This window comes from Hipposideros armiger, unplaced genomic scaffold, assembly GCF_001890085.2.
Source record: "Hipposideros armiger isolate ML-2016 unplaced genomic scaffold, ASM189008v1 scaffold_481, whole genome shotgun sequence".
In the NCBI taxonomy this organism is placed as follows: Eukaryota; Metazoa; Chordata; class Mammalia; order Chiroptera; family Hipposideridae; genus Hipposideros; species Hipposideros armiger.
Genome location: NW_017731831.1, coordinates 565,208 through 578,371, shown reverse-complemented (window position 1 = coordinate 578,371; position 13,164 = coordinate 565,208). Strand labels below are relative to the sequence as shown.

General features: G+C 40.3%; 1 protein-coding gene across 12 annotated transcripts in view; it reads left to right on the top strand.

Moving 5' to 3' along the window:
* Positions 1-13,164, top strand: part of STOX2 (storkhead box 2) — a 222,582-nt gene that overhangs the window by 166,259 nt on the left and 43,159 nt on the right. Inside the window, exons 1-2 of one of the 12 annotated variants that reach the window (XM_019666949.1) lie at positions 10,064-10,339; positions 11,111-11,230. The exons of 9 other annotated variants lie outside the window; for them this stretch is intronic. In XM_019666949.1, coding sequence (XP_019522494.1) covers positions 11,206-11,230 — 25 coding nt within the window. In that variant the 5' untranslated portion in view covers positions 10,064-10,339; positions 11,111-11,205. Of the gene's footprint in view, positions 1-10,063; positions 10,340-11,110; positions 11,231-13,164 lie in introns of those variants that run through there. 2 more of the 12 variants (XM_019666948.1, XM_019666952.1) reach the window with 2 other exon arrangements.

The following is a 13,164-nucleotide window of genomic DNA, read 5'->3' as shown; positions in this document are numbered from 1 at the left end:
AGATGAACAAAAATGAAAATACAGGGCCGGCCGCGCAATGGTTAAGAACTGGCTTGGGATGCCAGAAGGCCCCGGTTCGGATCCCACATATGAGGGCCAGTGACACTGCCCTCCACAGCTAAGATGCTAAACAACAGCTCAACCTGGAGATGGGCTGCTGTGAGTTGCCGGCGACGGTGTAGGCTGCAGACCCTGTGGCAGTGGGTTGCCATGGGCTACCATGTGTAGCCGGCAGTCAGCGTGAGCGGCCAGCAGCCGCAGTGAGTGGCCGTCCAGAAGCCGGTGACTGATCTGCCTCACCCGGGAAGAGCGCAATGATGGTGCCAACTTGGGCCAGTGAAGCAACGTCCTCCACAACTAGACTGAAGAACAAAACGACAGCAACTTGTCTGTTTCCCTTCCCCCAATTCCCCAGCACTGTTCCCTTCCCCCTAATACCCCAATAAAAAAAATCTTAAAAAAAAAAGAAAATACAACATATCATGATTCATATGAAACAGACAAAGCAGGGCTTAGCAGGGAAATATATAGATTAAATGCTTATGTTAGAAAAGAAAAAAAGATCTGTATTGAACAGTATAAGCTTTCACTTAAAGGACCTAGAAAAAGAAGAGCAAAATAAACGCAAAGCAAGCAGAAGGAAAAATAATAAAGAGTAGATATCAATGAATTTGAAAGCAAAATTAATGGAGAAAAGCCAATGAAATCAAAACCGGTTCTTTAAAAATACCAATATTGATAAACATCTAGCCAAATTGACAAGGAAATAGGAAGATACAAATTATCAATATTAGGAGTGAAAGAGGCATGTCACTATAGACTCCACAGACATTAAAAGTATAATAAGTGAATACCGCAAACAGCTCTATGTGCACAAATTCAACAATTTATATAAACTAGACCAAATCCTAGAAAGAACATACTATCAAAATCACTCAAGAAGAAATAGATTAGCTGACTAGTCCTATATCCTTTAAATATATTTAATTTATAGTTAAAATAGTACCCCAAGAAACCCAAAACCACAAACTCCAGGTCCAGATAGTTTCACTGAAGAATTGTACCAAATATTTATGGAAGAAATTCCACCAATTTGACATGAACTTCTCTAGAAAGTAGAAGAGGAGGCAACACTTACGAACTCATTTTATGAAACCAACATTATCCTTATGCCAAAACCAGACAGATAATATAATAAAAGAAAACTACAGACTAATTTTCCTCATAAACATAGATGCAAAAATCCTTCACAAAATATTAACAAATTGAATCCAGCAATATATAAAAAGAATAATAAACCGTGACCAAGTGGGGATTAGCACTGGAATGCAAAGCTAATTCAGCATTTGAAAATCAATGTAATCCACCATATTAACAGACTAAAGAAAAAAAATCACATGATATCAATTGATTCAGAAAAAGCAATTGATAAAATTCAACATACATTTATGATAAAAGCTCTTAATGTAGGCATAGAAGGCAACTTCCTTAACCTAGGATAAAGGACATCTAAAAAACTGCAGCCAACATCATACTTAATAAAGACTGAATACTCTCCCCTTAAGACTGGGAACAAGGCAAAGATGTCCACGTTTACCATTCCTGTTCTACATCATACTGGAATTCCTAAAAAAAAAAAAAAAATCCTAAAAACAAAAAAGAACTAAAAGACTTAATAAATTGTAATTAAACTGTCCCAATGTGCAGACAACATGATTGACTATGCAGAGAATCTCAAGAAAGAAACAAAAAATCTCCAAGAACTTCATTGCTGATTGGATTGCAAAGTTGTATAGCCAATCTGGGAAATAGTTCGGTCATCTCTTATAAAGGTAAATTCACCCTTACCACGTGACCCAGCGATCTTGATTCTAGTACATACAACAAGATGAATTTCAGTAGCATTGTGTTCAGTGAGAGAAGCCAGTCTCAAAAGGTTACATACTGTATGATTCCATTTATATGACATTCCAGTAAAGACAAAACAATAGGGACAAGGAACATAGCAGTTGTTTCCAAGGATGAGAGGTAGGTAAGGAGCATCATGAAAGAGTTTTTTGGGGTGATGGAACTCTTCTACATCTGACTATATCCTGATTCTGATGGTGGTTACACAAATCTACATATGGATTAAAACTTGTACATGAAGAAAGGTCTTGATTTTGTATATGTTACTTTTAAAAATTATGTTTAAAAAACTATAGGTTGTCATGGTGAAAGTAAATGGTATCTGATGTTCTTGTTATTGCTTATTGGTTGTCTAGATCAGTACCGCCCAACTGAACTTTCTGAGGTGATAGAAATGTTCTGTATATGCTGTGCCCAATATGATGAGTACCAGCCTGTGTAGCTATTGTGCACTGGAAATAGAGGAACTAAAATTTTCATTTGATTTAATGTAAATTAACTTCAAGTTAAATATAGGTGGTTGTATAATCACTTTGATCCCAGACATGCATTTTAGAGACAAAAGAGAATATGACTGATTGTATTTTTTGCCATCAGGATGTTATGATTTTCCCCCCTTGTTTTATAACATTTTATTAATAAAGATGTATGATCTAACTTCCATGAGATGATGTGTGGAGAGGCTGCTGAGGATTGACCTAACGTCAGCTAAAGAAGTTAGTGGATAAGTAGAAGTTTGTGATAATGAGTGTGTAGAAGATACCAAAGTCCAAATATACATACACACACACACACACACACACATGTGTGTGTGTGTGTGTGTGTGTGTGTGTATATATATATATATATATATATATATATATATATATATATATATATATATGCATGCATGTGTGTGTGTGTGTGTGTGTTTAGTCAACAATTATTTGACCGTTTTAGGTGCTGAAACCACTGTTTTCAGCCACTGTTTTAGGTCCTGCAAGTGCAGTCTCAATCCTGTTCACGTTCTGGTCAGTCAGAGTAGACATTAGGAATCAGTTCAAGGTCTGTTGAAATGTCAGGAAAGCAGCACATTGAATGTCCTGCCACTTCCCTGAAGCGTGTCTTGGATTAAATAAATAGAGGCTTAACCGTTTCTAACTGGGTTCTACTGGGGCCCGTGAAAAATATGAAGGCGGCCCAGGCACACAGGCGTCCACGTTGTGCTGGAAATGTTTGGCCAGTATTTCTTTACTTTACACTCCGTCTGGACTTAGTTTGCAGTAAGTTTTCCCCTTGTGTTCATAGTTTTGGGGGGAAGTATTGTGATACCTTCTTTTCATGTGTGTTTACTTTTCATTCCTTAGTTAATTGGAAGCACCTTGAGGTCAGAGGTTAGTTCTATAGATATGCCTCCTTTTAAAAAATATGGCAGCCTTTGCAACTTTCATATTTTTTCTCCTGATTTCATCTTACCGAGGAGGAATGCAACCCCCATACAGGCTAACTTGGCCATAATTAAATAAGCCGGTGATAAAATAATTCAGTTTCTTCACTCTTTGACCTTCTAACTAATTCCAGCCAAAAGAGCTCTTAGGACTCAATAATGGTATATCTCTAAAGCTACAGAAATGCTGATGGTAATTTTGAAAGCTAATTGGGAAATACCACTTTCAGCTATATTTTCACATGTAGTTTTTGCTTCTCAAATTGGGGGCATATTTGCCTCCAGGGACTGGGGCCCTACTCTACAGGTTTATACAAACTCAGGATAAACATGAACAGTCTGCCCAAAGGGTCAGTTCACTTGTAAAATTTGGAAAGTAATGTTGAATAGTGTTCAGTGGGAACAATTTAAAAATTTTTTGCATTAAGACAAAATTCAAACAGAATTTTCTTTTCCTGCATATTGTGGGCATACCATCACCATCCTTTGCAGTGGAAAATACTAAGTAGAAATATCTGAGATAGCCTCAGCTGTGTTTTCAGTCAGGAGGTTAGACATGAACAGGCCACAAATCCAAATGCTATTGTAATAAAATTATAATGGAGAAGGGTGACATCTCATTTTCCCATGCTTTCCCATACTTTCCTTACCATGTATTATCAAAACATCAAATTTAAAATCTGTCTTTTTAACTGAAAACTCCCAGGCTCTCAGATTTTCTCACTTCACTTTCATATTTCCTTGTCTTCTTTGGACATTGATTAGAGGAACTAAGGGCAGAAAAATAATTTATACCATAGTATAGTATGGAAAATTGGACATCTGCCTACTTTATTTGTAATATCTTCTCCAAAATGTATCTGGAGAAGCCTTAGAGTTTAATTTTCTGTTAATACATTTTACAAGGTATTGTGGAGCAATGGAAAGACGTCTGCACTGAGAATCCGGAGATCTGGACGCCAGTTCTGGCTTTGCAACTAGTGTTTTGTAACCTTGGGACCCTAAGGTCTTTCCCATTTGGACCCTAAGATTATCTTCAGTCCAATAATAATATATTAGATGATTTTCATTGTCTCCTGCAGTTCTAAAATGTCATTCTGTGTTCCCAATCCTATGACAATTGATTCGATCCAAAGACTTTTGAGAATTTTAGTAAGTAACACAGAACAGAGCTCTGTTCTTCACTTCATTGTTATAGTGATGCTAATACTTGTAGAGATATCAAGGGCATTTGGTCTTTACATGCTTGGTTTCCTAGCCTATACTGTATTGCATATAATCCAACTTTAATTGAAATTATTTCTTCTACCATAACAAAAATACATTCAGCTAAGTAAATCCTGGGCTATGAAGACCTTGAAAACTTTGAAACTTTCTGTTTTTGACACCACTTCTGTTGAATTTTTAATTGGTGCCTTTTTATCAGCTTTTGTGCAACCAGGAAAATCTAATCAATTATTGGTGTTCAAGAATTCTGTTCAGAGGATTTCTCCTTTCCCCTTTATTTCTCAACTTGAACTACTGTTCTACTCTGGGCATGACTCCAAATGTCAAGACTCTCACCATAGCACAGTCTTTTGGATAGATTATGGGCAAGTAGTGTTAGGTGTTCACGATGCTGCTGGAAGTGCATTTCTGATAGTATCCTAATATTTCATGCTGGGAATTTTGGACAGTCCCTTTGTGAAACAGAAAAGCATCTCCCATCTCCATGCCACGCTCTGTTTCTTGTTTAAGCACTCTCGGCATCTTGTTTAGTATCTCACAATAGGCTCTGCCCTGGTCTCAGCAATTTTCTTCTTCTTTGGATGCATCCTATACCCTATTGCCTACACTTTGAGCCTCAGCAGCGCCCTTGTAAAAACCCTGAATGTTTTTCTGTCTTTATCCTACAATTTCATGTTCCTCAAAATCTTATCTCAGCCTGACGGACTCTTTGGCTTAATCTCCACCTATCTCCTTCATATATCCTACCATATGAAGTTATTCTCCAGTAGCCAGTTATTCTCCAGCACATCCTGTAGTCTCTAACCCACTTTGTTTCTTCACTGCCTGGAAAGACACCCTGAACTTGTCTCTTCCTCTTCCTTTACTTACCCGTCTTTGGGGCCCACCTCAATTGCCACTTCTTTCCTGAAGTGCTGCCCAATTCCCGCCATGCTTTCTTGCCATCTCTCTCTTATATCACAAATACTGTCTCTCTTTGTTCACATGGTACCCTTTCCCTCTCTCCCTAGAATGACTCAGAGAATGACTCAGATGTTGATGAAAACTGTAAGGATGGATGCTGTGACTTCGTCCTCTTCTGACCTCAGCAACAAGCAGTGTCTTACATGTTGTATTTAATAAATGTTTGTTGACTTGAACTACATTGAATTAGGGTAGGTTTAGTGTAATATTGCTACAGACTAGAATTTTTGTCTCCCCTATTGTTACATTTTTGCCAATGGAAGAGAGTTTTGGCATCGCATACTTCTGCGCATTGATGGGCAGGAGGGAAGTTCCTTGGGGAAGCAGCATTGACCATCCAGTCAACATACTTCTCTCGAATGAGCTGACATAAGCTTATAAATACAGTGATACCTTGGTTTGCGAGCGTAATTCGTTCCGGGAACAAGCGACTCATATTGCAAGACATCGCTCGTTTACCATGTTAAAATGTATTAGAAATGTTTGCTCGTCTTGCAGAACACTCACAAAACCATGTTACTCTCAATCCAGGGTTTTACTTACTTATTTTTGAAGAGCACAGGGTTCAGGCAGGGGTAGTGCCTCTTAGGGAGCAGAATAAATAATGGCTATAACACATGCCAAGTGAAATTCATTGCAAATATAAGGTAGGATCTTCTCTTATCCATTAAAGACTGTTCTTAATCGGATCTTTGGCCACTCTCCTTGCCTCCTCTCCTTCTACTCCCCAGTGTAAACCCTCTGCCTCAGGCTGTCCCACACCATGTTCCCCCACCTCCCTCCCATCAGTAACCCCAAACCTTGGTTCCTGCTTCCTCTTTCCAGGTCATTCATTCATTCATTCATTCATTTGGCACATATTTTATTTAGTGCCTACCATTGGCTAGGTACTTTTCAGGAATACATTTGTAAACACAGAGCTCACAAAACCCCTCTCTTTATGGAGCCTATGTTTTAACTTATGGTATGCCCTTTCTCTTTTCTTTCACCCATCCAGATTCTAGAACAAATTTGCCTTTCCCTTGAAGCCTTTCCTCACTGCTTCAGCCCAGGTTCTCTCCTGAATTCTTAGGGGTGCCAGTTACCTGTTCCTTCCTTTAGACAAACTCTCTCTTGTATTCGTTGTGATTTTTATGTGTTAATATCTCCTCAAGGACACTATAAGCTCCATGAGAGCAGAGACCATGTCATTGGTTTGTGAAAAAGTTTCGTGTACCAATGTATGGACTCTGCATGATCTACAGTGTCTTAAACATTTGCAGTTAGGAACCCAGTAAATATTTTTAATTGATTTAAGGGTATTTATTGTTCTCTGCTTTATCAAGTACAATAGCTCAAAGACTGTGCTACACTATTAGTCATCAAAGCATTTTTTGTAAAGATCCTGCATGACTGTGTTACTATATGGTGCTACTATTTAATCTTTTGCCACGGAACCAGTCAAGTGCCAAGCACCTCTGCCCACATCTTGTCAAATGAGCAAATAACCTCTGCGATATTCTATATGATGTTTGTAAAGCTTTACTGTAACACTGACACTGTTATTAAAAGGAGCAAGAAGCACCAGGGAGAGGAGGAGACTGCTAATTATGTCTTAGTTGATTCTTGAGCTAATCTTTCCATTAGAGACTGATATCTAAAACATCACAGCATCTTTCTCACCTTTATTTCTGAGTGGAGGCAAATGGGTGTCCATTTTAAAACTCATCTTGCTATTGGTAGGACCACAACATGAGCGTATGGTTATGGTTTTGATCAATTACTCTCATTTGCATGGTCATTTAATTATAGTTTGTGGCTTGAGGCTGGAGGGCAGTCTGTCAGGGGTTGTAGAGCTGGGCAAACTCTGCTACTAAAGGGAACCAGCCTATGACTGAATGTCACTGGCCTCATGTGCTAACAAAGTGAATGGGCTTCAACTTAGATTTAAAAATTGAGCTATTGGTTTTTAAAGAGTTTTTGTTTCTAGTGGTTATTTTATTTTATTATTATTATTTTTTAAAGATTTTATTGGGGAACTGGGGAAGGGTACAGTGTTGGCGAATTGGGGAAGGGAACATTGTGCTTTTCCAGGACCCATCAGCTCCTAAGATTGTTGTCCTTCAATCTTAGTTGTGGAGGACGCAACTCAGCTCCAGGTCCAGTTGCCGCTTTTCAATCTATTATAGTTGCGGGGGGGTGAGGGGGGTGCAGCCCACCATCCCATACGGAAGTCGAACCGGCAACCTTGTTGTTAAAGGCACGTGCTCTAACCAACTGCGCCACCCAGCCGGCCCACTAGTGGTTATTTTATTATAATAGTTGACAGGCAGTATGTGTGGTGGTTGGAAGCACAGACTCTGGGGCCTCCTGACCCTGATTCAGATCTTGTCTCTGCCACTGACCAGCTGTGGGAACCTGAGGAAGGCAGTTAATCTCTTTTTTCAATGGGAATAAGAACCTTACTTAATTGGTTCCTTGTAAAGTTTAGATGAGTTTCTGTATATGTGCATAATAGGAACATAAATAGAAACATGTATGTTCAGATATTAGAAAATTGGACTACATTTTTTCTTTGTATTTTTCCATTCCTTCTCTTTGAGTATTTGGGTTTTGTTTTGTTTTTTCTTTATCTATTGTTTAACCTTTTCTATATCATAGAGGAGACTTGAGTTTTTAGCTATCAAGAAGTGGTCCAGTGACCTAGCGCTTCCTCAGAGGCTTTTCAATTGCCAGAGCTAAAGATATCTCTATTTAGATTTTGATTTTTTAACCCATTTGTTATATAATTACATCATTGCATTCTTAAGGTGCAGGTGTTTGACAGGCACACTTTCTGACCTTCTAGCCTCAGACTGTGCTTGACAGGAATGGGTTGAATTAGGTGGATTTAGGTGGATTTATAACTAATGACACAACCAAACTCAAAGAGAGTTGAGTAAAGCTGAGCTGCTGTGGCTGGACACCCTGGTGCCAGGCTGCAGGTTTAGTCTACGGCATGGATGAGAACCTAGGAGGCACAAAAGATGAGAGGAAATACTACATTGGGAGAGAAAATCAAGAACAAACCATTTCTGATAAAACTTATAAGGCATCATTGATGAAGTGTTTTGTTTTGTTTTGTTTTTTTAACTGCATAGATGAGACCTGATTTAATAGCTGTTCATGTGCAGAAGTTCTCTGGGGGTTGACAGTGTGACACAATAGTCCAAACACTTACTGTAGTCTTAGACCATATGTGAATATAGAATCCAGAGCCAGGGAGGTGATACTGCCATGGGGAGAACACAGCTAGCATATGTCTGGTTCTTCCTATAACATTTGAAGAGGGACATGGATATGCCAACAGCAGGACCAAACGATGGAAACCATGAGGGTATAGGATTTGAAGTGTCAGATGGTTGCAGGGTCTGAGGCTTTATGTAATAATGCTGAGACCAAATGTGTCCATTGATCAATGAATGAACATAGAGTGTACGTGCTTATTGAGTGTCCCAAACTGTTTGCAACTAGAGACAAGGTGATTTGGTATGTAGGGACTGGGTTATTATTTGTAGATACTGGGTGAGATATCCGGCAGAAGAGGATTATACGTTTTTCCCGCTTTTCGGGGCAGAACGGGAATCATTGTGTAGGGTTACACCAGAGGATGTGCACTGGCGTGGAAGAGGCCAGAGCTCTGTGGGCGGAAGTGCGCAAAGACAGGCTAAGTCACAGGAGTTAAGAGAGGACATGATTCTGGTGGGATTTTAGCTTGGGGAGATTGAGGATAGTCTTACTGAGAGATCCATGACATTTTTGCACTCGCCGGCTCTGGTTGTGCCCTGTATTGTGTATTCATCGTAACTTAGCTACTGTATTCATGAAGTCATGGGAGAACTAGTTGTGCAAACATCCTTTGCTACCAAATCTGTTTGGTTTCTGAATATGGGCTAATTGACTGGTATCTATTTGGTTTCTGAATGGAGATAGTGCGAGGCTTTGGGAGATTTGGGCAACAGAATTCATTTCTTTCTGAATTATTCTTTTCCTCTCGGACTCCATTTTTTCCCTGGTTTTAATGCGATTGCTGATATTCCTATCATTCTTTCCTCTCTCCCAACTCCCACCCTTTTTTCCTCTTGAGATGTTGATGTGTTCTTTCTCGTCCTCTAGAGACAAATAATTTTCTCTGTGAGCCTACTGAAATAAGTTCCTCTGTGTTGGATTTGTGTGTGTGTGTGTGTGTGTGTGTGTGTGTGTGTGTGTGTGTGTGTGTGTGTAAATACAGTATGTACATGTGCTTATGCAGGAGCTGTTCAGCGTGGTGCTGATAACGAGTGTGGTGCCATATAAACAGTGCAAGGAAAGGACATTTTTCCATAGATGTGTAATTGATTTTTTTTGCCTTACTGATCTCAGACACAGAATTTTTTTTTTAAAAGCTGATGAAGTAGAGATTTTAAAAATCCTATGAATTGTTCCACTCTGTAGATTTGAGTTGTGAGCTCAGGAGAACCTCACGCTGAGAACGAGTTCCTGACATAGTGACCTCATTCCCAACGCCGCCTTTCACGGCGGCAGCAAAAGCTGCACTGGCTGGCTGGCGGTCTGCGGGCTGCCTTTGCTGCAAGCCTGACGGCTGTGTGTCGGTGATGATGAGACCCAGGCTTGCCAGGACTTGCACGGCAACTGGAATTTATGACAAATAGCTCACTGCAGCTAAACTTTGATCCAGGGTACAGTAGAACCGCCTGTTACACACAGGAGGGAGAGTCGTCCTTCATTACAATGAAAAGCCAGCTTTAAAAAAAAAGAGAGAGAGAGAGAATGTGTCAGGTTTATAATTACGGACTGGTGAGTATATGACGCTAGATCCATTTTAATGTGTGTGTTTTTTTTTCTTCAAGCATCCGGAGGTATGTGCCCTTTTTCCTGTTTTAATGATTAAAATAATAAGCGTCGGTGCTAATGCATGCAAGGGGACCTGGGCCCCTTGGAGAGGAGGATGCGCCCCTTTGCAGCCCTGGGCCTGGGGTACATTCCCAGCCCTACATCTTTGCAGCGCACAGACAAAGGAGCCTGCACACACACCCGAAGCTGTAGCTTTTCTTGGAGCGATGACTCATTTCAGTTCACAAAGGATTCTGGGCAGGGTAGTGAGAAGTCAGGTTGGCTGATCCGTCCCTATGACTTCACTTTGCAGAGAGCCAGGCAGAAGAGGAGTGACACTGCAGATTCCCGAGGCACTGCAGTGGGATGTTGGCTCAGTGCAAGTGGCTGTGATAGATGGGATAGGCATGGGACATGATTCCAGCCGTTCCATGCAACTAGGATAAAAGAATGGTAAAGAGGATTTTTTTTCCCCCTAAAACTGTTATCAGCAAAGTACATTCACAAAGCCTTTTTAAGGTGCTTTTTGCCAGCTTTTGAACTGAACCGATACCCGTATCACAAGCCCTGAATTTTAAGAAGAGCTGAGAGTACTGGAACTCATTTTTTTTAAAGTAGATCTACGAAGGTAAAGTACCAGATTCCTGTTTGTGTTCCACGGGCCCTCAGTCGCCAATCTGAAATGCTCATTTCGGATATTATTACTCGAAAGTTTACTCTTTCTTCTTATTCCAGATTCTAGGACGTCCGTTTCTGTTACTGGCTCCTTCTTGTGCCTGGATGCAAACCCCTAGCATGCACCAGGCTTTAGCGTCAAAGCTACCTGGGGGATGGAGCCAGTCCAGAAAGGGTCAGGTAGGTTGCCCCTGCTTTTCTTTCAAGAGTGGTTGTGTGCAAAGGAATATGGTAAAATGTTTCCAGCCCTTTTGATGAGGGTGCACTATCCTCTGAAAAGTGGTCTTGCTGTTATAATCTCCTGCCTCCTCAATCTTGAGCAGTCGAAGTGCCCCCTCTGTAGGCTGCCCTCCAGATGCAACCTCACCAGCAGGATTTCGTCCCAGAGAGGCACCTCCAAACTGAAAAGTCAGACAGCTGTAGGATTTGCAAATAGGAAATAATTAAACGGCGTCAGATTTCCATCAGCTGTGATATCTTGTTCACTCCTCTGATGGAGGCATTCAGTAAATATTATTTGAAATTTTTTCTTCTCCATTAATCCAGCCCCTGAAATGTGGTATGGTGTTTGTCCTGTTTAACCTACATGCAACACACTAAAATCCAAGAAAGCCTGATTTATTTGCTCAGGACTGCTTCCAACACTACTACCATCCTATCAAGGCTGCTATTAACCACGAAGGAAGTACGCATATTTCATCGTAGTCTGCTTGAGGGTTCAGATTACGGCAGAGCTGTTTTCTTACAACATCCATGGGCTTTTAACACAAAAGCCTTTAGTTGTTTTTTAATTTTAATTTTTTAAAATAGTGAGACGCTAAAGTTTGGTCCTCAAAAGTACATTACATGCTATGTTTCCAAAGTGAAACTTGGCAAATTGAAAAGCATGGTTTTACCACCTCATCAAATTTATAGGTTTAGCACATTTTTTGATTGAAGATATTTCTGAGACTGTTAAATTCCTTATGTAATTTGTAATCATAATGAGAACATTTAAAAATAATGCAAACTATATATGGGATAGACCCCTTGAACATCTCTTTTTCTCTTTGCTCTCATATTCATCCCCATACGTCACCTGTTCATGGAAAGAAAGAAAGCATGTGTCCCTTCATTGTCAAAGCTGTTTCTTTTTTTAAAGATTTTTATTGGGGAATTGGGGGGATGGGAACAGTGCTGGGGAATTGGGAGAAGGGGAACAGACAAGTTGCTGTCCTTTTGTTCTTCAGTCTAGTTGTGGAGGACATTGCTTCACTGGCCCAAGTTGGCACCATCATTGTGCTCTTCCCAAGGAGGCAGATCAGTCACCGGCTTCTGGACGGCCACTCATGGCAGCTGTGGCCGCTCACGCTGGCTGCTGGCTACACACGGTAGCCCATGGCAACCCACTGCCGGCAGGGGCTGCAGCCTACGCTGTCGCCGGCGACTCATGGCAGCTCAGCTCCAGGTTGAGCTGTCGTTCAGCATCTTAGCTGTAGAGGGCAGTGTCACTGGCCCTCATATGTGGGATCTGAACCGGGGCCCTCTGGCGTCCCAAACCAGCTCTTAACCATCGCGTCACTCAGCTGGCCCAAAAGCTGTTTCTTCTTTGGGCATGCACTTTGCGTCTTCAGAGCAAAGTTGAGGATGTTTGGTAAGGAAAAATACAAGCATAGAATGTTGAGAATAAAATTAAACAAGTATAATATCCCTGAAACCATCAATTCTACTCAATCCTTTATAACCCTGTTCAAAGTCTCCCTCCCACATAAAGCTCTCCCTGATTACGCTGAACTGGAGGTCATTTTTTAGTCCTATTCTAGAATTAATTTCTCTTTCTATACACACACACACACACACACACACACACACACACACACACACACACACGCTTTGGTTTGCAAGCATAATTCGTTCCGGAAACAAACTACTTGTATTACAAGACATCGCTTGTTTACCACGTTAAAATGTATTCGAACTATTTGCTTGTTTTGTGGAACACTTGCAAACCAAGTTACTTGCAATCCAAGGTTTTACTGTATTTATATATATATAATTATATATTAATAAATTTTTGTAATAGAATTAGTCATTTGTGAACTTTCTTGTTATATCTCTTCTAAGGGTGTTTTAAA